This window comes from Podarcis liolepis (assembly GCF_965112155.1).
Source record: "Podarcis liolepis genome assembly, chromosome: 1".
NCBI classification, from domain to species: domain Eukaryota; kingdom Metazoa; phylum Chordata; class Lepidosauria; order Squamata; family Lacertidae; genus Podarcis; species Podarcis liolepis.
Window position 1 is genome coordinate 78,206,900 of NC_139554.1, and position 27,385 is coordinate 78,234,284.

A 27,385-nucleotide genomic window follows, 5' to 3' on the forward strand; every position below is an offset into this window, starting at 1 on the left:
CCGCGCTTTGGGCAGATATCCACGGCTGGGGGGGGATAAATTCCCCCCCTTTATTTCCCCCCCAAAAAACTAGGTGCATCCTATGGGCCGGTGCGTCCTATAGGGTGAAAAATACGGTAATTCAGGTTAAACAAAAGGGAGTACTACTTCACAAAACACATAGTTAATCTATGGAATTCACCCCTGCAGGCTTAGTGATGACCCCCAACTTCAAAAGGAGGCTGGACAAATTCATGGAGAATAGGACTTATCAATAGCCACTAGCCAGGATGGCTATGTTCTGCCTCCAGTGTCCTTGGGTCCAGCTGCCAGAATCCCCAGTTCAGTGCCTTACAAGTGCTACGTAGTAGGGATGGTTGTCTTTCACCACTTCTGGTAACTGGCAAGAAAATTGCCCTTGTACTCTTGATCGTTGCCAGTTTCCCCACCCGTATCTGCCTGGGATATTGACTGCTTGTTGGTGCATGTAGTTTGCACCATTGCCACGAAGAAGTGAATGTTGGGGACCCATGAAGTGATGTCATGAAGCAGTCAAACTTCCGCATTCAGCAGTCTGAACTGGCTACAGTAATGTTAGTGGTGACATGGAAGGAAGATGGGATGAGTTGGAACACTACATCAGCGATTTTCTTTTGTGATTATAGGGTGTGTGGGGCGGGGAAAGTCCACAGTGAACAAATGACTCTTGAGCTATGTAAACAGGCTGCATCACAAAGATGCAGGAGCCCGCGTTCAAAGTGCACAGCCAAAGTTCTCACCTGGTGGCATTCCTTTACAACTGAATATGCATCCCCTGGCTTCAGAGTTTGTGTGCACATGAGTTCTAATAATTCAAATACTGCAAACTTCTCTTTAACGTTCCATTGCACAGGCGTAAGAATGCAATGCATCTGTAGCCATGCTCAGTATCTTACTTTTCCCCACCTCCACCCCTGCAATTGTATCAAGATTCCATATTTTTAGAAGTGCAAGGTGTGCATCTCTGTTGTATATGTTGCTGTCCCTGACAGTATACAAAATAACCACTTAAGGTTGTTACAGTACTTGAAGCTAATGGAAATATGTTCATTGAGCAAGAAGCAAGGCGAGATAATGGTTGCAGACAGCAATTTTGATTTACCCAAGGCTGTCAGGTTTAACAGAGAAAGCACGTAGCTTAAGATGCACACAGTTGCTCGTCGATCAGACCGATGTATTGCAGGAGTCTGAACATGGAGTGCACTTTTCTGTTTAGTACATGGCAGCTGGGAGTTTCATTAATGAGAGAACTGGCACTTGCAAGACGAATATGAAAAGCTTTACTATGGTGAAGCAGTTTGAGATTTAATTTTTAAAGGGATGTTCTAGACATCAAAGGTGGAATTCAGCTAATGAGTCTTCCAACATGGATTTACCCCCCTCACCCTCAAATTGACTTGTGGGGGAGGCTTGGAAGAACCTCCAGAACATTGGGGGGGGCAGGAGATGGGGGGTTGTTCCATCAACTAATGCGACATCCAATTCCTCCCTAAGCCAAGTTTTTGAAGCTGCTTAGATTTTTACTGAGAAGTGGGCTGACCGGGGCTGTTGTGTGCCAACAGCACTGTGCATATAGCACAACCCCCCTGGTGTTGACCTAATGCTAGTTGTAGCATTGTATCAGCATCGAGTTCATATCCAGGATATTGCAGTGTCACTCTAGCATTGTGTGGCAACTGCACAAATAATGATCACAGTCGCTGAATGTGGGGATGCAGTATTGTGCAATGCTGTTCAGCGAAGAAGGATGGTGGAGGGCAGGATTTGTAGCGTGACACCATCCTAGGGGAAAGAGCAGAGTGAAGAAAGGGGGTGACTGGCGTCAGCCGGGATCCAGGCGAAGGCTGCTTTTCCTTCTTGCCTACAGATATTAGAGCAGAGTAACTAACCTGTGGCCCAAATGTGCCCCTGACCATTTTTTGTGTGGTCCCCCAATAATTTAACTAAAGGCTCTGCATTTCCTAAGGAATCTGAGTGTAGAAAGGATGTGATTGGTGTCAGCTGGAGTACTGACTGGGGCTTATGCATCATCTTAATGACTTTTCAGTCACCAGAGTCCTGCTATGTCAGCATACACCTTGCAGCCTATGTCACAGTAGAATACATAATAAGGTGGTTTGGTTGATTCATGAATGATGGTTTTCTTTTTCAGTGTAGCTGCATTGTGAAACAACAGCGTATGCACGTCTCGTCAGCATTCACAAACATTTGTGCATTCAGTGTTGTGGGTAAACTCTATAAGAACTGCAAACAGTTCCAAACACATCTTGGTGTAGCAAATTCTGTAACATAGTGCTAGACCAGGGGTAGGCAACCTAAGGCCCATGGGCCACAAGCGGCCCACGGGGGTCATTTAACCGGCCCACGAGACGAGCCGCCCGCTCGGCGAGTCCCTGTGCACTGCACTAAACCAGCGCAACGCAGGGACTCGCTTCCGCTGTGCCTGAAATTGCACATGCACAGACACCAGAAATCGCGTCTGCGCAGACGCTGGAAATCGTGGGTGTGCGCACTCACGCACGCATGCAATCCAGCCCACAGAGGGATGTCTGCTGGAGTGAACTGGCCCAGGCGAGGTAAACCTTGCTGACCCCTGTGCTAGACCCTCTGTTTTGTAGCATAGTTCTTCTGCAGTCTAATCCTATTCATACTCGCTTTGAAGTAGAACTGGGCCAAATGTTCACAGGGTCTGATTCTTAGAATGAAAGTAGTGATTTTAAAGGGACAAAAGTATTTCCTGAAAGAAGAGTGAACATTCACCGGTCCTGTTCCTTGCGTTTAATACCTCCTACATTCATACGTTTGTCAAAAGGTTTTGTTATATCTAGCATTGCATGAGTCTCTTAGGAAATAGTTATTTTTGAGGGTGAAGGCACAAGTTTCATCAGAGGCTGACTGCAATATGCATCCTTCCTGAGATGGGTCTCTTTAAAGTGGGGATCAGCAACTGGGGACTCCTGGGCCAAATCTGGCCTCCTGAGGGGTGTTACCTGGTCTGCCAGTTGCTGTTTGATAGGCAGGGTAGTGGTACTGGTGTCTGCTGAAAAGGAAGCTTTGGATGATGAGGAATGGATTAGTCCACCCCATTCCTTCTTAAAGTGGCCCTCCTGTAGGAGTGGTTACTGAGCAGGCTTTAAGACTACAATGGCAGAGTTGTTTTAGGGACATTTTTGATAAATGGCTAATTGTTCTTTTGGCTGCCGAGTACCCTTTTGCATCCAGCCCTGCGCTTACATTCACAGAAGCTGTTGGCTGGTGAGAAAATGAAGGATGAAGGTTGTATTTGTTTGGGAGTTGCACAGCTGTCCTGTGGGAGAACGAAACATTTAAAGACAGAAAATGGAGATCTTTAATGTAGGGTGTTGTGCTGATGTAACCAAAATGGTCAGAAACATATTTCCTGTGTGTGAAATATTAGAAGAGGCTTCAGTAAGAACTAGACGTGGGTTCTCCCTCCAGGCAGAGGTTACTGTCACTGCCAAAAGTATAAGCCAATGAGCCCAGGCCTGAAGGAAGTGGTGGGATTCTTATCTATCTTCAGCTCTACATTATTTGAATATCTTCTCCTATGGTTCTCTTGCTACATTCCTGTGCCCTCTTCAATTACTATTAATTATATTGACACATATTCTGTCTCTGATAAACCTTAGTTATTTGGTTGTCATTAGCATTGCTAGAAAATTGAGATTTGAAATACAGTACAGTCGTATCTCGGAAGTCGAATGGAATCTGTTCTGGAAGTCCATTTGACTTCCAAAACGTTTGGAAACCAAGGCGCGGCTTCCGATTGGCTGCAGGAAGCTCCTGCAGCCAATTGGAATCTGTGGAACCCACATCGGACGTTCAGGTTCCAAAGAACGTTCGCAAACTGGAACACTCACTTCCGGGTTTGCGGCATTCAGGAGCAAAAACGTTCGACTTTCTATTTGGTTTTCTATTTAAGTTACATTATAGTCCAAAGGCTATTCATCAGGAAAGAAGGATTTGTTTTTAATTATGTAGCATGAGGCTTTATATGCAATGTTTAAAATTTTTGGTAAATGAATTCCACTAATCCATTCACAATGTCATGCTCTTCCAGAGGTTTCTGTAAGGTTATTTGAGGCAGTTTTTCTAACGAGAAGATATTATCACAGATGCTTATTTTTGCAGTTCTCAAAAATGCGAATTTGTGTCTACAGAGATAACATGCCTTTTATTCACAGGAAAAATGTTATAAAATAAACATACAGAGTTGAGGAAAAAATCCATTGTTCCTTTGCAAATTTATACACACAAACCAACCCCATACCTCTTAAATGCTAAGTTCCAAGAGGTTCAATGAATAGATTGTTTGGAATGGAATAGATCTGCACAAGTAGCTAAGTGTGAAGCAGTAAAAATGAAAATGCAACCTTCTGAGCAGAATACTCCTCAAGTCTTGGGATCTTTGTATAATAATTGTGCAAGTCGGTTGCATATCTGTGCAACTCAGATTTGGGGCAAGTGCTGAAGGCACTTCAGGGCTGGCAACCTCTTCCCAATCCCACTGGGTTCCAACAACTGCACTAACACTTGAAGACCTTGAAGTGCTTGCCAGTCAACTAATAAGAGTTCACTGGTTCCAGGCCCTTCTTCCCAGGGCTCACCTGACATTGTCCAAACAATAAAGCCTCTACCTGGAGCTTCAGTCCTGCAGCAGGAATCCCTGAAGTTCTGCTCCAGTCCTTGGTTCCCCTTTTCCAGCTTTCCATCAGCCTGTTTCTCCTCAGCTTGTTCTTTCTGCATGCCTGTTCCAGCCTAGGCCTACCAACTGTATCTCTCCTCCCCACCAGAAAAAGGAAGGCCAGCCTCGCCAATGCCAGGGCTGCTGGGAGATATAGCCCCTATAAACAGTTAACTTATTAAACCTCACAATAATTTCATAATTATCTGTCTATGTATTTCTAATAGTATAACCAAATCAGTAATTTTTGATATAACTAAAAACTACTCTGAAAATTTATTATTCCAAAAATGAAGCCTTATATACCAGCAAGAATGAGTCTTTCTGTAAAAAATGATTTAAATCAAGTCTTACTGACTAGTGATTTAAATCGTGATTTAAATCCACCCTGATATGTAGTACTTTTCCCTCTGCGTTTCTTCTTCTTCTTGCTTGTTTGAATGCAGTCTTCACCCAGAGGCCACCAGGGAACCGAGCTTTGAGTTGGAGCTTTTAAAAGTTCTCCTAATCTGCAACAGTGTGTGAAAAGCAAAGAGCTTCTCGGCCTGGCATGGAGGCTGCGCATTTACAATTTCACTTGTGCCTTTCACTCCTGATTAGGCCCTGGAAGGCAACAGCCCAGTTTCCAGGCAGGTTTCTATTCCTTGGAGGCGTTTACATTGACAGATTTATTGTCCAATCCTGACTTTTAAACGTGGGGTTTGGCAGTTCATTTTTCTTTATATTAAACTGGATTGTTTCAGATATTCCAAATGAAGTGACATTTCATAAATGGAACTTCAGCCTTGTAATTTTTCATACGGAAGCCTTCAAAGAGCAGTGCAGTCTACCATAGCAGCTTCTAGAGTGTTTGGGGGGGGGGGAACAAAGCTGTGTGTTTGTGTGTTGGGAGGGTGGGGAATGAAGGAGCAAGAGAGAACATTGCTTTGAACAATGTTAAGCTTGACATTTGCAAAACCTTACATGCACCCTCTCTATTAACATGTGTGAGGTTTCCATAGGCCTCATATATATAACCAAGGTTTTATTCCGGTGATGACATTTGCATTGTTTGGTGAAGGTTGAGTGCTTTGTTCTTATGGAGGCTGTCAGTTGTGCATCAGGGTTGCATTATCAATGTTACTTTCTATAGTTCTCCTTCCCCAGACATAATTGGCAGCATTATGACTGTTTCTCAGATTACCTTTTCATCTGCTGAGGAATATCTGTCCAAAACATGGAGTGCATTGCAGAGGGCTCTTCCGAGGTATGTTCTAGGCCAGGGGTTGCCAGACTCTTGTCTGTGGACCTGGTGGTCTGTTAGTTTCATTCAGGTGGTTCATGGTGTGTTTCTGAAAAATGCTATTAAATATCATACAGCATCTAGCACAGCACAATTGCTACAACAGGTGGAAAACCATTAAATGGTCCGGCAAGACCCACAGGAATTTTCAAGTGGGTACCAGTCCTTGCGAGAGAATATCCATGGATAAAGTAGCAATTTAGAGGAGCTAGGTATGTGAAACCTATTTTTGAAAAAACGCGTATCTAAAATTCTGTTGACAATAGACCATAGTATGTTGCATAAAATAACACAAACAGTGTATATTTGAATGAGAATTGCACCCTGGTTCCTTGCTATTCTGCAGTCAAGTTGACTGGGTTGTCTGTTGGTGCATTTTTTTTTTCCTTTTTGCAGGAAAAAAAAGGGGGGCAAGAATGTCTGTGTTAATGAAATGGAATTTTGATAGTTGGAGGACTATGTAGATCAGTTGCTTTATGATAAAAATGACAAGGAAAAGCTTTTCTAAAAAGATACTACACCAAGGCAAGACCTGTTCTGTTGTAATGGCAGTGGGGGCAGGTATTGCAAGGAAGTGGTGTTACAGCACCAGTCTCCTTGCATCTGACAAGACAATTGCCTTCCTTAATCAGTTCATTACCTCAAGGCTTGTGCTACATTTGCAAGGGAAGCTGAAAAAAAAAAGAAAGCTACAAAATGGAACAGCAGCCAGGAAATGCAGGAATGCAGTGGGTTTGGGAGGAACAGGATTTGAATTATTGAGTGAGTGACTAGTGCTCTTACAGGATAAAAAGGCTGGTGTGGCACAGTATTAGGGAAAATAAGACCAAAACAACAACAACCATGATGCAAATTTGTGGGATGCTGTTCTCCTGTGCAAATTACCATCTACTTATTTTTTACTTGTTTCCATCTAGGCAAACAGTGCCTAGAAAAAACTCTAGTGGTGTCCAGGAAGTTCCTCTTCCATGGCTAAGAGAGATCACTTTAGAGAAGTTCTAAGGTGAATGAACTAGGAAGCCAGGGAAACCAGTTGAACCATCTCAGTTGAGAAAAACTTGAAGAGGCAGCTGGGAGAGCCAGATGTCACACAGCTTCCATGTGAGTTGTTTCCTGACACATGCCAGTCTCTTCAATAGTGGAGAAAATCAGCAAGAGGGTAGCTGTTTTAGTTCGTTTGCATCAAAAACAGTAACTAATAAAAAAAAGCCTGAGGAATAAAAATATTGCTAAAGGAACACCAGTTCATTGACTACAATATATAATAAAATGTCAGACATTTTATTATTATTTTGTTTAACTCGAAGCTGCCAGAGTGGCTGGGGTATAAACAATATTATTATTATTATTATTATTATTATTATTATTATTATTATTATTATTATTATTTATTATTATTATTATTATTATTATTATTATTATTATTATTATTATTATTATAACTAGGGTGAATTTAACTTCTGAACGTTTATTTTGAAGGGGGAAGGAGAGTGGTTGCTATATCTGAGATAAGGTTTTGACATTTTTTAAACTCTGACTTCAGGAAGGCTCTCCCAAGTTATATGGCCTGACCTACCAAATCAAAGGATATGTGATCTAGTAGTATTGGAATCCATTTAGGCATTTGTCACATGCACCCTTAGATTTTTAAATTGAGACTTGAAAGCAGAGTTAACTTCTCCCAGCGACCTTTCTTAGTTTGCCACCTCCTGGGAAGCAGGACATCATGTTAGCTGCCAATGGCTTATAACCAGAGTGGGAAGTGGCCAGAAGACCTTCTAGCTAAATTCTTGTACTCCAAACCCAGTGCAGATCAGCCTACACACTCCAGGCCATTATGCACTAAAGTAAGGGGCATTGTGCTAACAGAGTACATGGTTTCCTGTGCCTTGAGCAACAAAGCCGGCAAGCATTTCATAGGAAAAGATGTTCAGAAAACCTGAGGCACCAGTTTGCTGCTCCATGATGTAGTGATGGCTACTGACAGAGCTTTGTAAGAGGATTTGACAAAGTCATGGAGGGGGAAGGCCATTGATAGTTACTAATCATGGCAGCTGTGTACTACCTCCAATGTTGTGAGTCAGTCTGCCTCTGAATACACATTGATGGGGGTCACAAATGGGAAGAGTGCTGTTCTGCTCATGTCTTGCTTGTGATCTTCCCAAGGACATCTGGTTGGCCACTATGAGATCAGGGTGCTAGGCTCAATGGGCCTTTGGCCCAATTGAGCAGGGCTTATCTTATGCTGTGCATGGGATGCCAAAGAAGGCTTCCCTCCTGATGCAAATAGCAGCTGGGGGAGCAATTTTTGTCAGGACCATGGCAGGGGCAGGATAAAACCACTTCCCCCTGCTATTACTTAGATAACAACAATGTGCAGGTTAGTTGCATTCATTGTCCTCTCTGTCCTATAGCATTTCCTTATAGATTTAGTTATTGAACATTATGTAAGCACCAGCCAAGCCCTTCCCCAGTACATGCACAGTTTGATCCAAAAAGGCAGATGATGTGTTTTTGGAAATAATCCACCGGCAGCAAGGGCAGATGTTCTGTAGTATTGTTGGGCCTGAGTTATATGACCGAAAGATTACTGCTTAGTTAAAGGCATGCTGTAAAGCTGTTCAGGGCTATTTATGGTGTGCAAGAATTAGATCTTTTGAAATGCTCTCCCACATCCAGTATAACTTTGGCTATGAACGTGTAAATACACTGCACTCTGCACAGACGTTTGAAATGTTTTGTGTCGCTAATAGATTCTGCAGTGTTGAGCCAAATTCCTATGCACTCCTCTGACTTTTCTTTCAGCGCTGCTTGATATCCCATCTCCCAATGCAAATATTGATTCTGCTTGTTGCTCAACGTGAAGTCCTGATTGTTTTTGCACATCCTGTAGGAGTAGATCATTTCTGTATTTGAAAATGGATCATGGGTACCTTACCTTTATAGAAGCTACTCACTGAACCAGTGGAATGTTGATGACACAATTATAGGAGTAGGTCAGTTATGCATGTGAAAATGCACCATTAGTTTCTATCTTGGGTGCTTGTTAAGCTGTTCAGCTGAGGCATGGAAGACTCCCTTCACCTCTTTGGGTTCTAGGGTGGGACTTTCCAAGGGAGGTACATTCCGGCACCTTTTTCTCTAGGGGGAAAAAAAGCACTGATTGTGAGTTCTACTTAATATCACAGCTCTGGATTTGGCTTACTTTGGTGATTTTTACTTTAGAAATGTTGACCTAGTTAAACATTCAGAAACAGAACAAAGGTTGTCAACTCTATAAATACCTTGAAAAGGGAGCATAAAATTAATGGCATAATGGAGCACAAAATTAAATACAGCCTACTAAAAGCTATGTTTTGTTCCCGAACTATTAGTGCAGATTGACTTTATCGTGCAACCATAAATGGAAAAGTTGTCAAATTGCAAGATGGAATTCTTTTGGTCCTAAGGCAGAAGGGGAGTTCAGCGCGGTGGAAGATCACATGCTGCTTTTAAAAATAATAATTTTGGGGGGGTTTTAGGAACAAGGATCATAGGATACAAATAAATAGACCAAGTTATCTCATGCCATTTGTATATCACAAAACTAGCATAATTAATTTTCAGTAATATCTGCAACATAAGTGGTCAATGTATAGGTTCTTGGTTCGTGAATTGATTTGAACAAAAACAAAGGGGAAGCAGGATAGAACAGAAATAAGTGAGAATATTAAACATCACATAGCTAAACACCCAATCAGGAGCCCTTGTGGTTGTGCTTAGATTAAGTATGAGTAGTAGTCATTTTAACGCTCATGTTACCAATGAAGCAATGGTGTATTGATGAACATAGGAGGGAGGTTCAAAGTGAACATGATTTATGTTTAAATTTAAATTTGGATCAACCAGATTGAGCCAAATGCTGATGGGGGAGGCGTTGTTCATTTTCTGGAATACTGGCATGTTATGAAATTTTAAAAAGCGCATCCTTTTTATACAAAAGGCCCCAGGCTCACTCCCTGGCATTTTCAGGTATGGCTGCACAAAATCCCCTGCCTGAAAAGCCTGGAGAGCCTTTGCCAATCAGTTTAGATAGTTCTGAGTTAGTTGAACTCAGTAGAAGCAGCTTCCTGTATTGCTAAAGGCCAGCTTCCAGTCAGAATACCCACAGAACTGTAGGCCAAGTTACGGTGCATGTCTCTTTCCACAGCTGTCTCAAATTTCAGTGGTTCACAGCAAAATCTTCAAACAGAAGATCAGAGGATGTAATGCCTATGCACACTGTAAACCCTTGTTTCCAAGTGGAGGCCTGGTGTTGAGCCTAATGTAAGACTAAGCTGTCAATTTAACTTGTGTCCAGCAGTCAAATCTCTTGCTAGGTTTTATATCACTGCTTCCACAAAAGAGGCCGTAATGGGAAACTTCTACCCTCATTAAGTCTGCAAAGACTTGTTCTATTACTCTTTAAGGCTGAAACATTTTGTAGATTGATATTCAAGCCTGAACACTGTGCTTCTGTTCAGAAACATAATCTCCCCACCACCCTTTCTACACACCCACACCCACACCCACACCCAGGGTATAGTGGACTAACTTCTGCCATATAAATTTGTTAGACTTTAATGTGCTACAGGACGCTTTGCTTTTGCTGCAAAAGGGTAATATCGCTACCCCAAGCCCCTGGAAGTTGAATTCAGGATTTGTCTCATGCAGTGATTTATTCTCTGCTGTTTAAGACACTGGAGAGACTTCAATGCAAGAAGGCCAGATGTCTTTTTCAAAGTCTCAATGCAGCCACAGAGCAAGTAGGCCCTTCTTGCATTGTAAAAGTTAGTACATCTCAGTGTTTCTCCTATAAAGAAAGAATTTAAAAAGTTGCTAAAACCATGGCAGGGTGGCAAGCCTGTCCTACGTTATTATTGTTTTATTAAATTTGCATCCCACCCTTTCTTCTAAAGGAGTCCAGGACAGCAAACACAAAAGTGAGAATTAAAAATAAAAAACTACATAAAACAATTTAAAACATCCAAAGAAATTTAAAATGGTCATAACCATCTAAAAACATGTAAAACAATCATATAGAGAGGAGGAGATTTCAGAAGTCACACCTATAATGAGTGGGCTACCTGTCTCACACATGAGAACAAAATACAATCCTGCCTCTGTCTTGTGATGAGGTTAAAGGAAGGTATGATATGAATACAGCTTCCAAGTGGATAATATCACCTATGCAGAATATTTTAATCCTTCATTATATGATTGACATCTTTCTGGGCATCTGAATTTGAAATACTTTTTAAGGTTTTGTTTTAGGTATTAACATCCCAAATCTGCCTTTAAAAAAAAACAGCTTAAAACTTTATGGAAGCAGTGTGATCAACCCCAAAGAGAGACGTAAACTATCAGAATTATGGGAAATGGAATGAAAAAATGCTTTCTGATAATAAGATATTTAATACAGTGCATGTTTCCCAGGTGTTAAGGAGGTGACCTTTCCCGTGGTGGTTTAATTCTGCTCCCTGACCAGCAGCAAAATTCATTCTGCAGTATTTTAGCCAAGGAAGCAAAAGATCTCATAGGCCTTATTTATGTTCAAGTGTAGATTTCCAGATGAGCAAAATGAAAATACAGTGGTACCTCAGGTTACATACGCTTCAGGTTACAGACTCTGCTAACCCAGAAATATTACCTTGGGTTAAGAACAGAAATCATGCAGCGGCAGCGCAGCGGCAGCAGGAGGACCCATTAGCTAAGGTGGTGCTTTAGGTTAAGAACAGTTTCAGGTTAAGAACAAACCTCCAGAATGAATTAAGTACCTAACCCGAGGTACCACTGTACTTGCGATGAGGTGCTTAGGCAGCTTTTTCTTTCATGGGGACACTTGGCCTTCCATGGCCCATCAACTGTGGAGGTGGCTGAGCAAGAGTAGAGAGAGGTAGTAGTAGATTGCGTTACGTGGTGGTTATGTTAATAATACTGCTTGTAGCTGTTAATATTTCTAAGAATTTTTCTTTAGGGGTCAATCTAATCTTAAGTAGTTATTCATTGGTCCCACAACTGTGAACTTCAATGGTTCATTAATAAATTTAATCCAGGCACCGCTTTGGCCTGGAGACCCTTGGTCTCAATAGCGGACTCCTGTCACATGTTTGCAGACCATTCCGCCGCTCGGTCTTTGCCAACCTGGTGCCCTCCAGATGTTTTGAATCACTGCTCCCATCAGCCCAAGTCATATGCCGTTCTGTTAAGTGTGCTAGGAAAGTAAAGAGGAGTGTTCCAAACTCGAGAAAACTACCATTGTTGAAGTCACTTGTGGCCTTTTGTCTTCTCAACGTGTCTAGCACACCAATGTGTGGTAGTGGGACCCATAGAAAGAGAGGGCTTTTGCAGGCAGCTGGGTGAAGACCTGGAAATGTTTTGAAAATGACTGGAAAGTGTAAGTTTGTGGCGTTTTTTCTTTTCTTTTGCAGATGTGCTACTTAAGACCTGACAGCAGCTTTTAAATCTGGAGGTACTATCCAGAGAAGTTTCGTTTCCTTCCAAGGCAGGCCTTCAAGATGTGGACAGCTGTTGGGTCTTTTCTGTTGATCTCCTTATGTGTGTCTGAAAACGGCAGCTCCATCTTAAAGAAGAGGGGGGTCCAGGTAACGCATGTACATCTGCTCAGCAGTGAAAAGCATTGCAAGCAAGCTTGTAAAGGCCCAACATCATCAGGTAAGATTACCTCACCTGGCCATAAATCTTTTCCTTTGGGGCAGTAGGCGTCTGCTTAGGTCTTTCACAGCATTTGTGATTATGGCTGCTACATATGCAGTAGCTAAATGACTTCACAACCTTAGTCAAATGGAAAACAGCATCCGTTTTCCAGGGACTGCCTTTTCTCTATTTCTTTTTTACAATTTTACAATGCAGCAAGCATAGAAGAGCCTTTGTGTGTAACACTAGCAAGGAAATTGTGTTAGATTACTTAACATACCCTTCAGCCAGATGTCTCTGTATTTGATGAAGTTTCACATTCTTCTGTGTCCTTGTTGCCCTGTTACCTGAATGCCCCAGAGATCCTTGGAATGGATTTTTCAATCCAGTTTGACATGAGCTTCACGGGTGACTTAATCAAACCCCTTGGAACTTTAGGAGCTTCTAGACTCGGGGTGGCTAAATTATTCCCCCCAGATGTTGCTGGACTACATCCCTGACAATTGTCCAAGCTGTCTGGGGCTGTGGTGAGTTGGAGCCTGACAACATCTGGAGGGTCATAGCTTTGCCCACCTCATTCTAGGCTTAAATCATCCCTGACAGATCCTCATCAGTTTCCCTATTTAAAGGCCGTAAGGGAAGAGGACTTCAGTTTCCCAAAGCAACTTTTCACGTTACCTAGCTTTTATGGATGCTGCTATAAGTTAGGAAGTGGTTGGGTTTGCTCTCTTGTGGCTCCCCCCGCCCCCCGCCCGAAGCTGCTTATCATGCCCCTACCACCAATCTTCTCTAAGTAAAATGTGCCCAGCTTCTTATCTTGTCATCGTAAGACACAAATTCCAGTCCAGCATTGTCTACTTCATTTGGCAGGGAGGTTCTCCCAAGTCCTCAGATGTGGGACTTTTCCTAGTTTTCTTGCTGGAGGTTTTCTTAACTAACAGTTCAAAGGTCGGCCCCAACAACATTCTGCATTCAAAGCACGTGGCGTGTGATGCAAGTCTTTGTAGCTGTCTTCTCCTTGTATCTTGGTTCTACTTTTTATCTGAAGGGACTTGCTTGGAGCTTGTAAGCCAGGGGTCAGCAAACTTTTTCAGCAGGGGGCCAGTCCACTGTCCATAGCTGTCAACTTACAGATTTGAAAATAAGGGACCAGCAGCCTTGAAAATAAGGGACCAGCAGCCAAAATAAGGGACCTGCAGCCTCACCTGTTCCAGGCACTCCAGTCTTCCTGTCCTCCTGCAGTCTGGTTAAACTCATGCTGGTAGCTTTGAGAACACTGTCTAACCAACTTTGTAACCAGAGGTTCAACTGAATAGAATCTGAATCACATGTACCACAAGGCCTATGCAGCCTCAACTTAAGATGGCTCCCCTTAAGATGGCCTGGCTTTGCACTGCAAAGTTTGCAGCAGCACATACAACAAAATGGCGTCCAGCATTCAAAAAAACCCTCAGCTTGCATTAACTAGCCACACACAAGGCATGCTAACTCCACCCCCCAGTCATTCTTAGACTTCTTATTGGGTGAGCATCACAGCCAAGCAAAATAGTTGGAGCCTCCCTGGGAGGGAGGGAGAGGAGCTGCTTCCTTTGAAATTTGAGGGACATCATTTAAGGGACATTTAAGGGACATCCATCAATAAGGGACAGCAGCGGGACATGGCGCTGGAATAAGGGACTGTCCCTTCAAATAAGGGACACTTGACAGCTATGCCACTGTCCCTCAGACCTTGTGGGGGGCCGGACTATATTTGGGGGGGGGGAATGAACGAATTCCTATGCCCCACAAATAACCCAGAGATGCATTTTAAATAAAAGCACACATTCTACTCATGTAAAAACACGCTGATTCCCGGACGGGGTGTAGAAGGCAGTTGGGCCGGATCTGGCCCCCAGGCCTTAGTTTGCCTACCCATGTTGTAAGCTTTCTGTCCCACTAACACTGTTTACAACAAAACTCTTATTGTAACTGGACCCCTTTGAATCCTCACTCATTACTTGCACACTAGCCCTTATCTGTGACATTATTGTCCTTGTTTACTCATTTTTTCAGGGAAGCAGTATAATATTGTTGACAAACTGTTGCAGTCTAGAATTTGTGCTGTTCATTTCCTAGATGATTAGAGCTTTGTAGGAGTTTTAATTTGTTTTAGTCTATTTTATTGCAGTCTTCATTCTCTGTATGTTTTAAATCACAGTTGTAAAATTTTGGTAATGATTTTATTGTTTTGTCTTTTTTTTGTAAACCGCTTTGAGGTTTTGTTCTTCAATCAAGCGGTATGTACATTTTATAAAATAAAATAAGTAAAAATGTTACCATGCTAAAACTCTGCTAATAGGATAAAATGTGATTCATTTTATACCAGTGAGAGTGATGGTCTTCCTTTCCTGTGTGATATTCTAGGTAATCTCTACTGCTGGTCAGTGCTATATCAGAGCCGCTGTGTCCTCTTGCGCTGTCCTCAACTGAGTGCATGTCAGAACGCCAGCACACAGGATGTTAAAGAACTAATGGGAGGTAATTTGGATTCAATGGGACTGCTCATGATTAAAAAAAACCTGCTGCTGCAGCAGCTATTGCTGTTACTAAAGGCAACATTCTCTTACCTCACCATCCAGATGTTTACAGTGTTTAATGGGGGCTCTATCAGATTTCCACAAGTTTCATTTGAGAGGTAAAGATTCTTTGGATGTGATTATAGGCTATTTTGCGAGACTGATTATTTATATTAAAAACATATGCCCCACCTTTCTAGGCAGAATATTCAAGGTGTCTTAAGACAAGGCAGTCTAATGTAATAATATTAAGTATAATATTTAAATACTGGCAACAATTAAAAGCTGCAGAATCAGAAGGACAAAAAAAGCCAGGCAGAGAATTAACTAAAGAAAAAAAAAACCTTCCAAAAGAATACAGTTTTCAGCATAACAGTGGGCAATGAGGAAAATACTCTGAGGGAAGTATTCCATAATCTGGATTCCAAGATAGAAAAGGCTCCCCACCCTAGGAATGCCATGCTCTTTCAATCTTCCCATCTGTGGAAGCATTTCAGTCTGCCAAGTGTAATGATTCCTCCCTCTCCTCCCCCTGCACATTGTGTGTTTTTTTTTGGGGGGGGTGTCTCCCAATCCATTTTCAGTGTGCAGAGGAGAGGGGAGAGGTCCTTGTTCAGGGCTTCCACTAGCAGGGCTGGTTAGGTGAATCCCTTCCAGGGTCTAACCAAGAAAAGTTTGAAGAAGAGTTTGGATCTGATATCCCGCTTTATCACTACCCGAAGGAGTCTCAAAGCGGCTAACAGTCTCCTTTCCCTTCCTCCCCCACAACAAACACTCTGTGAGGTGAGTGGGGCTGAGAGACTTCACAGAAGTGTGACTAGCCCAAGGTCACCCAGCAGCTGCATGTGGAGGAGCGGGGAATCAAACCCAGTTCACCAGATTATGAGTCCACTGCTCTTAACCACTACACCACACTGCCTCTCCAACTCATGACCAACTCATGAATCCTAATGAATCCTAGAGAAAGTTAGCTCAGTTAACTATGAATCTGATTATTTCCTGGGGAGTGGCAGAGGGTGGGATCAAGACATCATGGTCTGCACCAGCAAAGGCCTGTGGGTGACCGAAGGGTCCACCTGCCTTCTGATGCTTGGGAGGCCAGCAGGAATTGAGGATTATGAAGCAATCCTCCTGTGAGAGGGGAGGGAAGTGGGAGCTGGCACTGTCAGTACTTTGTCCAACCAGGTCCCACCAAAACCCTGTCTGGCAATCCTGCCTGACACTAAGGCTCGGATATGAAATTGTGTGGTTTTGAAACAATTTGATTTAGATTGTCCCCCTTTTAAAAGTGCCTCTACCATTCCTTTTCTGGGTGCTCTTTCTGTTTATCCTTGCACCCTTGTTTCCCTGAGGAAAGGAGGTAATATTGGCATTTGTTTCCTGTTGGTTTTCAAGCCAGAAACTGGAGGCTCTGTGTGTAATTGGAGTGGTTTTAGCATCCGTAGCTAACACTGGATTTTGCAACAGCGGAGTCTTCTGCTCTAATTGCAAGTGACACCATAACAAAACGAAGCATGTTAGGAACTGGAGAATCAGTCTTGTAAAGGGTGTGAGAAAGTTCTGCTGTACATGCGTTTTTGAAAGGACAGCTTTTCATGCTTGTTTCTGGCCTTTAAATACTTCTCAGGAACTTAGCTGCCATGTTAAGTTGAACAGGTTCTTGCAGCCAAGAGCGAATAGTTGTGACAAGAAATACGTTTCTTTATTTTCTTTCTGATATTTAGCAGAGTTTGAATTTTGATCCAGAAAGGACTTCTAAGATGTGTTTTGTCCTTGAGTAACAGAAGGATAAACAACTGGTGCCCCAGGAGCTCAATCACTTCCTTGGAGACATTCAGCTGTACACCTCCGCCAACTTTCTCTTGTGGCACAGGTTAAGGCTAAGTAATTTCTAAAAAGTCTTCTTCCCTTGTGTGAAAGACAAGGCTCTCTTTTTTTAATATGTACATCTTGTGTGCCTCAGCCACTCCCTCAAGCAGACAAGACATGAGGTGTATCAGGTGGGTCTCCAACAAAGTCTTTGTTACTGTCCCCTCTGAAGGTTAAAGATCCCTTGGCTTGTATGGAAGTCAGTCAGTGGAACCAGTCCTTCAGCCTTTGTCCAGTCTTTGCAATATGGCAGCTGCTTTAAAAATGTTTTGTTCTAAAAGATCTATGCAACCAATTATTTAAAGCAATATCTGCTCGCTTACTGCAAGTTGTATTTGGGGTGTGTATTATATGTATCAATCTATGCAATTCTATAGATGGAAATCAATGATGTATCACAGCTGGTAGATTCTATAGCTCTCCTTCACTGTAAATGGAGGTGGCACCACAAAAGTACAACTCCTGGGACTCTTTTTATCAACTGCCATTTGATCTACTCTTTATCTGCAGCCCATTACTGATTGTGTCTCTGGTCTTTTGTTTTGTTTTGTTTTGTTTTGTTTTTGGCCAGAATTTGTGATCCGTAAAAGGAGAGATCATGAAGGAGCCCTTCAAACAAACAACACAGGAAAGTCTGCTGGAGAGCAGGAGCCGCTGAATAAAACAAGACTTGCTGAGACAGAAACAAAAGTGCCTCTTTTGCCAAAAGCTCCAGAGAGGAAGGTAGCAGAAGGTACTGCAGTCAGCACAACTACCACTGCCACTTCCACGATCGCTGCCATCGCCCAAGGTAGAGCAATAGCCATAACCACAGCTAGTAACAACGTAACCACAACTCATGGTAACACAACTCGTGGCATCCCAAATGTGACTTCTGGTCCCAGCACTCCCCCTCAGAAACCATCGTTGCCTCCCACACCTTTCCATTTAACTGAAAGTGCTATTACTGTTAACAGTACATCAAGTTCAAAAGGGGCACAGACCAGTAAGTTAACTTTGGGAGCTGCTCACACAACAGAAACTCCTCCCAGGACTATTCCTACTACTTTTGCCACAGCAGCAAACAATCCAGTGCTTCCCACAACCCACAAAGCAGGTATGGCAACCGGCACTCTTGTACCAGTGAACTCTAGCAGTGTTGGAAGCAGCTCAAGAAGCCCAGTAAACTCATATTCAAATGCAGCCACCCAAAATACACCATCATCAGCCACCCAGAGTTCACTAGCTTCAACCACCCAGAATCCACCAGCTTCAGCCACCCAGAATCTACCAACTTCAACAGCCACTGGCATATCTCAAACAACCAAGAGACCAACCACAGTAGCAACAAAGTCAGCTGAACTCAGAACAGTTGTAAAGACAACTCCAGATAGGGTAACGCCTCGTGTGACTTCAAAGGGTGCTGAAACCACCACTGCTGCAGAGCAACCTGCGAGTGCTACGAGTCAACCAGTGCTTGTCACAACTTATACAAATCCCTTGTCAGTGTTTGCAACGAAAAGTCCAGTGGCACCGCCCAAATCAGTAACCATAAACCAAGGCCAAGATCAGCAGGACACAGGTAGTGAGGGTAGCTATCGCCCAGTAGATGTTAGTTTGCTCTTAGCAGTGCTTCTGTTTGGAGTTCTGTTTTTTGTAACAATTGTAGTATTGTTTGTGATACAGGCCTATGAGAGCTACAGGAAGAAAGACTACACCCAAGTGGACTACCTAATCAATGGGATGTATGCAGACTCAGAGATGTGAAAGCAATAGCAATCCAAAGCGAGGCATTCAATATATACATCTACTTGTTGTGGGAGGTCGAAAGCCATGGGTGGCTTGTCTTTCAGTTCCCTGTTCTGCCTATAAGACCAACTGAAAGTGCTTCCAAATAACCTTTGGTGCAATGTAGGAGAAATGCCATGTATTCTACTTCTAAAAGTATTTTTTTTAACCATCAGGTTGCCACTGACATATTATTTCTCAGTTTTTGCTTCTGTTGTGCCAGTTTTGTTTTGCCATTGCAAAGAGGGGCTAATGCTGCAGGCAGCCCTCCTCTGAGGACTGTGGTGCTTCCTAGGCCCCTGTTCCTCAAGTTCTGTTAATACCCTGCCTATCCCTGCATAACAAAAAGCAGAAAGGGGCTGTCTCTGCCTGCAAGGCACTGTGTGGACTGCTGCCAGTCCAGATGGATTGCAGAGGACTGGCAGCATTGGTGCAGGTGGCAGAACCCTGAAGAGTGACAGGTGCACCCCCCCCCCTTGGCCTAGGTGGTGACCCTTCCATACGGTACGTTTCCTTTTTTCTGCTTCCAGCTACAGCACTGAACCAGCTGCGGGAGATGCTGCTGGCTTGAGATGCAACCTTAGGAGCCATGCTTGTTGGCAGGTTATGAGTGCTGGACGGAAAGCTCTTTAGAACCGTGAGGCTCCCTGTCAGGGGCAATGTGGGCAGAACAGGCATCTTATTTCAGTGAGCTCCCTGCTTCTTTAAAATGTGTGTACTAAGCCATGTTCATGCTGTGCTGTTTCCTAATCGTGACTGTTCTTCGCTGGGGTGCTTCTGCATCTTTATATGATTTTATTTTTGTACCCACTCAATAAACGAGGCCCTGGAGGGCATGTAAAGGTTTGCTTACTGTGTCCCCCCCCCTCCTTCTGCCACTCCCCATTCCTCATATAAGGCCTTCTGATAACCTGAATGTGCAAGCAAACTGAGTTTCTAAGATCCAGTCATTCCTGTTGCCTAGATCAAGACACTCATACACTTTCTTCTCAGCTGCGTGATCCCCCGCCCTGCCTCATTCCCTGTGTATCTCACTCTTGTGAACTGTTCCCAGTGCATTTAGGGCACAGGCCAGGTATATAAGCAGTCTTTGATTTCAGGGCTGCTGAGCCTTCATGGCTCCCAATCTGAATCATGACGCCCAATGATGAATGCAAAAGGTTCCAGTTTTGTGGATGGTTTAAGGCTTCATCAGACCAGCATGCATCATGCAAAAGTCATGCGGAATATGCTTAATGGAAACAACCTTTAGCTACAACAAGTCCAAGCCCCCTCACACTGTGTTAAATAAAGGTCTAATTGAGCATTCAGAGTTTGGGGTCTGATCTTCTTGGGTCCTGGGTGAAAAGGCAGTAGTTCAGCTAGTAAAGCAATTTACCTGAAAGACTTTACCGTGTGCCCATCTAACAGAGAGCCCCACAATCACATAGAGGCATTCCCATTTTCATAGAACAGAGACTGGATTATCTACCAACCTTGATTTTTTGGGGATGAGATTGACTGCTGCTTGGGCAGGATAGGAAATCCTCCTGAGATATTTGCCCTCTCATATTTGACTATTTAGATTACCCCCCCCATCTTTTACAAGTGTGTTAATATTTTAATAATACCTTCACTATAAACTTGCTTCTTCCAGCAGCTCTTCAACATGTAACTTGTTGGTTCAAACAAATGTTTTATAAATGGCAAGGTTATAGCTTAGTGGTAGATCATCTGCTTTTTTCATGCAGAAGGTTCCAGGCTCAATCCCTGGCATCTCCAGGTAGGGCTGGGAATGTCCCTGGAGAGCTGCTGCCAGTCAGTGTTGGCAACACTGAATTAGATGGAGCCAATGGTGCGACTTGGTGTAAGACAGCATCCTATGAGATCATCTATGGATATGACAGAATTTGCAGTGCGTCTGGGGGGAGTTTTGATACCTCTGGCCAAGGAAGAATCAGATGAATATAGCCGATTACAAAAGGCTAGCCAAATTCTGTAACCGGCAAGTTAGTTTATGAAGAAGTGGGCAGAAGGGTGGGGGGCTTCTTAGAAGCTTTGGAATGAAAGAGACTGAATGAGCTAACCTCACCATTCCTAATTCGCTTAAATTATATTTTCTCATCCTATAAGTTTTCTGAAATTGTTCCATATTAGTGGCAGTATGTAGACCCCAAAGTTATACGGTATGACCTTATACTTTATGACCTTGTTAAAGGATAACCATCAAGAAAGAACCTGTAACTTGGGCCCCCATCTGTGCTGTACCTTTAAAGCTGTGTCAAACCACTTTGGTAGTTAAGGGTGCCGAGAGTTGTTAGGAGACCTCATTGCAATGCTAGAACTCCTAGGGTTGTTAACGATTGGTCATTCTTCTCAGAGAGCTCTGGGGTCTCCTAACAACACAAAGCACTCTTAACTACAATTCCCAGGGTTCTTTGAGGGAAGCCATGGCTGTTTGAAATGGTATGATACAGCTTTACAGTGGTACCTCGGGTTAAGTACTTAATTTGTTCCAGAGGTTCGTTCTTAACCTGAAACTGTTCTTAACCTGAAGCACCACTTTAGCTAATGGGGCCTCCTGCTGCCGTCACGCCGCCGGAGCACGATTTCTGTTCTCATCCTGAAGCAAAGTTCTTAACCCGAGGTACTATTTCTGGATTAGCGGAGTCTGTAACCTGAAGCGTATGTAACCTGAAATGTATGTAACCCGAGGTACCACTGTATAGATGTGTCTTATTGATGGAGCCTTGCTCTTACTTCTAGACTGAAGTAAGGGGGTACTAATGGAATACACGTTCTGAATTCCTCTGCAAGGCAGAATGTGGAGACCAAGTGGGAGCCAAACCACTTCACACTTCCTTTCTCAAAGTGGAGCCACTACAGTCAAGCTAACCCACCACTGCCATTCCTTCTTTAATTGTATTGCAGGTGTCCACTTGTGCCTTGTGGGGAAGGGAGCTGTTTTTTTCATTTTTAATTATTGCAATTCCCAGGGATTTCTCGAGTTAATTTGTATTTTTAGTTGTATAGACAGGGATAAGCCAATAGGGTGCACTGCTGTGCTGCTCATGAAACATATGGATTCCCTTGCCTGACAGATTCTTGAAAGCAGGCGATGTCTCCAGAACTTGAGCTTCCTGCATTCCTTGTCTGCTGTTTCTCTTTATTTTCTTGGCTGAGGACTCTTCATGTGTGTTTGTAACTATAACTCTAATTATGACTACGTTTGAATGTGAGACGTTCCACTATTGCACTGAAATGACCCAACATCCTGCTGACCTCAATTAAAAATAAATGAAACTATTTCGTTAGGAATGTACAGATTTTTTTTAAAAAAAAATATAAAAAACAAAACATTTGTGTACATAGTTTGTTCAGTGTCTAATGCACTAGGTCTGTCATGCTGGGGTAGGCAGCAAGTAAGATAAATGAGGAATCACTATGCCTGAAGCCTCCAGGCTGCTGGATTTGTCACCTTTTCCCAAGCCCTCCAGCAACATATTATGTCAGCATTTTTTTAGCACTGTCAGTGTGATTGACATTTGGCATCAAAGTGCAAGATGACGGGTCTTTGCCCCTAGGAGCTTACAATCTAAAATCTAATGCAGGAGATGGAACACAGGAAGGGAAAGAAGTTGAGGCGGCGAGTACACAAGGAAAGAGAATGCAGTTCTTTCAGTTCCATGTGCCTTTTATTTTTTATAGGCCACCCAACAGCAAAATGTTTTCCAGGTGGCATAAAACAGCTAAACATTGGCAGGCAGTTTTACTGTAGTCAAGGGCCAGAAACTAAGAGTGAAAACTTAACTTAGCCCTGTTGAGTGCCTAGTGCTAAAAAGATGGCAACATGGGCATCAGGCAAGCCTGTCTAGGGAGGACATTTCATAACAGAGAGTTGGACCATCAGTCCAATCTAGCTCTGCACTGCCCACACTGACTGGCAGCTCCTCCCCAGAATTTCAGACAGGACTCTCTCCTAGTCCGATCTCGAGATGCTGCAGATTGAACCTTGGACATTTTGCATGCAAAGCGGATGTTGCTCTGCCACTAAACTACAGTCTCTCTCTCTCCCCCCCCCCCCCTTGCAGGCTGCCACCAAAACAGCTGCTTCAGTAGCAGCTGCTCCTCACCTGGCACCCAGAGAAGGTTCTCCCACAGCATAGGCCTTAAAATGAACTCTGCACTATAATCAGTTGTACTCCCTGCAGGTCTTCCCTTATTTATGCTCTAGCCATTGCCTTAAGCTTTCTAGTATTCCAGAACTCCAGGCCAATATCTTGTCCTGAACAGCATCTTTGAGCCCTGTGCCTGGGATATTTCTCCATTCCAGGGATCAGTCAGAGTTTTGACAGGACATCTAACAATGCCAAACTGGAAAATCTTCAAGGGCCATGAGCACTCTCTGGGAATCCGTCAGCCTCTGTGCCCATCCTGACTGGTCTAATTCTTGAGAGGTCAGAAGTCCCTGGAAGCCTAGATAGAACTAGGTAGCAATCTGCCTAGGTCAAAGGAGCAATAGTGATTCTGCCACCCACCTATCACTATTGTCCTATCCAGCATAGAACACTTAAGTCGAGTGTATAACTTGCCAAATGTGCAGGGCCAGATGTAACTTGGGAGAGACCAATGTTATCATGGAAGCCATGAGAACCTAGGCTATGGCCTGACAAGGGAGTCTAAGCTGTTGTAGCCCCTGTGCATCCCTCAGGTGTGCTGGAGGACGTCGTCCATTGCCTGTGTTGAAGTAAGATTCAACTACCAGTATAGACAACTTCTGCAAATGGAATTGGGGTGGAAGTCTTTTGCCTTAGGTAGCAAAATAACATGGGCCAACCCTCAGATCAGGTTGGGGTTTGTAGTTTTTATTTTATTAGGGAAGGACCATAGTTCAGTGGAAGAGCATCTGCATGCATACAGAAAGTCCCCAAGTCTAGTCCCTGGTATGTCCAACTAGGGCTGAGAGAGAATCCTGCCTGAATCCCTGGAGAGTCCCAGTCAGTCAGTGTAGACAATATTAAGCAATATGGATCAGTGTTCTGACTCAGTGTAAGACCGCTTTCTGTATTTCTATCCAGGGCTCTTCTACAACGTCTCTTTCCCCCCCCCCCAATAACTCAAATTCTGAGGGGTTGACATGGTGACAGAGCACATGTCACCAACCTGGAGCCTATCTTGCTGCTGTCCAGAGCAGCCAGCAGAAGGTTAACAGCCACCTGCCTCATCCAACCATACAGGCCTGGCTGGCAGTTCCCACTTACTAGCCCAACACTTTAAGGCTCAATGGAGTATTAGCACAGCCAGCAGGAAACCCTTGGGTGAGAGAAGCTCCTCCACTGATTCATCCTGCCCTTCTGCGTGTGTGAGACAATAACTTTCATGGCTAATGGCTCTGAAATCCAGCCATAAAACTACCAGAAGCAAGCAATGAGTGAGAGACCTGGATGTAAAATTTCATTCCCTACTCGAAATTCACTTTCAGACGTGTTTCTCGGACAGAGATGTGGTTACCAAAATAGCTCGTAAAAGTTAGAACCCAATTATAGTCATCCATTAGTGATGAATAACAACTTAATTGCAAAGGACAGTAATTAGTCTGTCTGTGCAGCTCAGTGTGCTTATTAATTTCAGAGAAACGATGACCACCAAGATTAGCGGCGGAAGCTGTATGAGAACCAAATTGCAGTAGAACAGGCCTAGTCACATGCAGGATCTTCTGCTCAGTTAAGGGCTTTTCTACAACTGGAGTTTTACTATGGGTCAGTTTGGGGGGGATACATGTGGATCAGGGAGGAAAGGAGGGGGACACCTGGTCTAGCCAGTCAGAACAACTGAATCAACCCTGGCCATCAATGGAATGAGAGATGTCACAACCAGATCACCCTCACATGCCTGTGAGGCAGTTGCCTTGACTAAGCTGACCTGCAATACAGGAAATACCTGGTAGGTGGTGGGCATATAAAACAGTGTTTGCTGCTTCAAAGAGAGGCATATGGTTCTAGGAAAATTTAGCAAGGTCTGCATCAAAATGTGTAGAAGTGGACATCCACCCATTGCTGTTCCCATCTGTCAGCCTCTCCCTGTGCCCCCTCCCATTTTATCTGCTCCCATCATCCATTTTGCTTGATGCTATTGAACAATCGAGTACCAGGTTTGCCCCACTTTTTTGCAAAGCAGATTTCTGTAACTACAAAGTTCTTTGTAAATTCTGGACAACCGTGCAGTTCTTTCTGATAGGGTTTTCGAAATGTAATAACCTATTTAAGGAAGAAGATTTTATTTTTTAAAGCCCCCCTCCCAACCCTGGTGCAAACTATCCCAAGTTTCAACCAAGTAGTTGTGGTTGTAATTCACATTAGCAAAGCCAGGGCATGGCCACTTTGGACATGACCTCATTCCTGCATTCACATTAAGAAGGAGACCCATTTCTAATTCAGTGGCCATTTCAAAAACATTTTGAGTTACAAAGGTGAATCGACATGGCACACATTTTCACTCCAGCAATCTGAAGAGACAAGCTCTTACAGATTCACCATTTTGCTTCTGGGATGGGTGCAGCTGACGCAGCAGGTCATGTAGTCTTCTGTTATCCTTTTTCAATAGCAGCGTTCAGGCTTTGGACTGAAGTGTTGGCACTTGCACAACTTGTGGGTGTTATTCTTGCTCATAACATGTAACCTTTATATTGGGTGTGGATCCTCAGCCTTGGAGGTGCTGAATGTGGCCTCCAGGCCTCCCTGTCTGGCCCTTGAGCCTTTTTCCAGACCACATACCCTCTCTAGGTCACACACAGCTTCACTAGCTCTGCCTGCCTCCCTCCTTGAGTGCTTCTGCCTAGGTGGAATGTGTCCTTAGGCTGTGACAATGCCTATCCTTGCTGAAGGATGGAAGCATGGGTGTGGGGTGAAGCCTATTGTACAAAGGCAAGAGTCACATCCATTGACCCTCCCACTCTCACCTTTGGTCCCACCACTATGGCCACGTGACTCCTGGAATGTTGCCCACGAGGAAGTGCAGCCTTTCAGCTGAAAACATTCCCCATCCCTGAGACAGAATAACTTGGGTCAAGCCACAGGCTGAAGCAAGGTCTGAACCAGAGGCCTCCAGCTCTGTATTCTTCAGGACCTGTTTTCAGGCTGAGACCCATAAGTATATTACATTTCCAGTTCTGCTTTGTTTTCAAGGTACATTTAATATGTGGGCCAAAATTGTTCCGGTCCTTTGCTCCAGGCTCAGAGCAGGCAGAGTGAGGAATCCCCAGGGAAAGCCAGATGTCTGGGTGATGGAGAAGCACATTTACTTCCTTCCTCTTCCCAGGACTTTTGAGTATTCAGAGCCCAGTGTGGGCAGCAGAAGAAAAAGACAAAGCAGGTCTGTCCATTCTGTTCACAGAGCTGCTACTTCTGCTGCATATTAGGGCTGGGCCATGGGCAGCAGTCTTAGGTGAAGCCTAGGCTGAAGGGCAAGTCCAAATAAGGAGGCTAGAGCAAGCCAAAAGTAAGGACCAAAGGACAAAGGAGGAGACGGGATTAAGAAACAAGCCAGGCCCACACCAGAGCTCAGGGAGACTTTGTTGTTTTGCTTAAGAGGAACAAGAATCCCTCCTATAGTCCTACCTGTCCAAGTGGATCCAGTGACCAGCCCAGGAGGGTATGATCAAGCCATGGTCTGAAGATGTTGGGCCTCTGCAGATGCTGCAGTTCAGTAGCCCACTACAGGGCTTGGCAGCAAACAGAAACAAAACTTCTTAGTATAAGCTCCCAACAGCTCTGGACAACACACCGAATCATACCACTTCCATTGTGTCAAAACTCACACACAGCAAAGGGATGGAAAAAACAGATGTACAGGAGTGTATGTCAAGTGAAAGAAAACTGATGACTGGATTTCCTATAATTGGAATCGGGCCACTGTACTGCTGTATCCAAACTACCGTATTGGTTCAAATATAAGCCGCACCCGCAAATAAGCCGCAACTTTAAAATCGGGGGGGGGGGGGGGAGAGAGAGAAAATACAGTACCCGGGCTGCTTCCTGGGGGGGAGCCGCACCGCTTTGCCGGCAGCCTTCCCCCATTCCCCTTCTTTCTGGTGGCTCAGGGAAGGTTTGGGAGCGGCAGGCAGGCTGTGTGTCGTTGCCCTGTGCTCCCAGGCTGCTTCCTGGGAGTGGGGAGCCGTGCTGCTTTGCCGGCCGCATAAGGTAGTGAATATAAGCTGCACTTTAACTTTTCATGGTCAGAATTTGGGGGGGGGGGGAGTGTGGCTTATATTCAGGCCAATATGTATGTTACTTTGGAATGTTAAGGAAGAAATCCTTTTCCATCATGAAACAATGATATCAACATTTTAGGAAATACTAACAATATTGATTCATATTGCATCCACCCCACCCCAAAAAAGAACCCCCTCTGGCAGCTGGAGTTTCTGTTCATAGCCAAGCCTGGGATGATGTATGCAGTCTGATCCATTGGAAAGCACATGTGGATGAGCCAAGAGGGAAAGGAAGTGTGGTGACCACATGGAAGCCTGGATCCCGT

General features: G+C 43.9%; 1 protein-coding gene across 4 annotated transcripts in view; it reads left to right on the forward strand.

The window, feature by feature from the left end:
• The window catches only part of LOC310695660 (uncharacterized protein C11orf24 homolog), a 28,010-nt gene extending 8,293 nt beyond the window's left edge, over window positions 1-19,717 (forward strand). For 3 of the 4 annotated variants that reach the window (XM_083480351.1, XM_083480352.1, XM_083480353.1), the window contains 3 exons: window positions 12,455-12,698; window positions 15,084-15,197; window positions 17,676-19,717. In XM_083480351.1, the coding sequence (XP_083336477.1) occupies window positions 12,542-12,698; window positions 15,084-15,197; window positions 17,676-18,850 (1,446 nt within the window). In that variant the 5' untranslated portion in view covers window positions 12,455-12,541 and the 3' untranslated portion in view covers window positions 18,851-19,717. Of the gene's footprint in view, window positions 1-8,815; window positions 9,002-12,454; window positions 12,699-15,083; window positions 15,198-17,675 lie in introns of those variants that run through there. The other variant, XM_083480354.1, reaches the window with a different exon arrangement.
• Window positions 19,718-27,385: the final 7,668 nt, after the last annotated feature.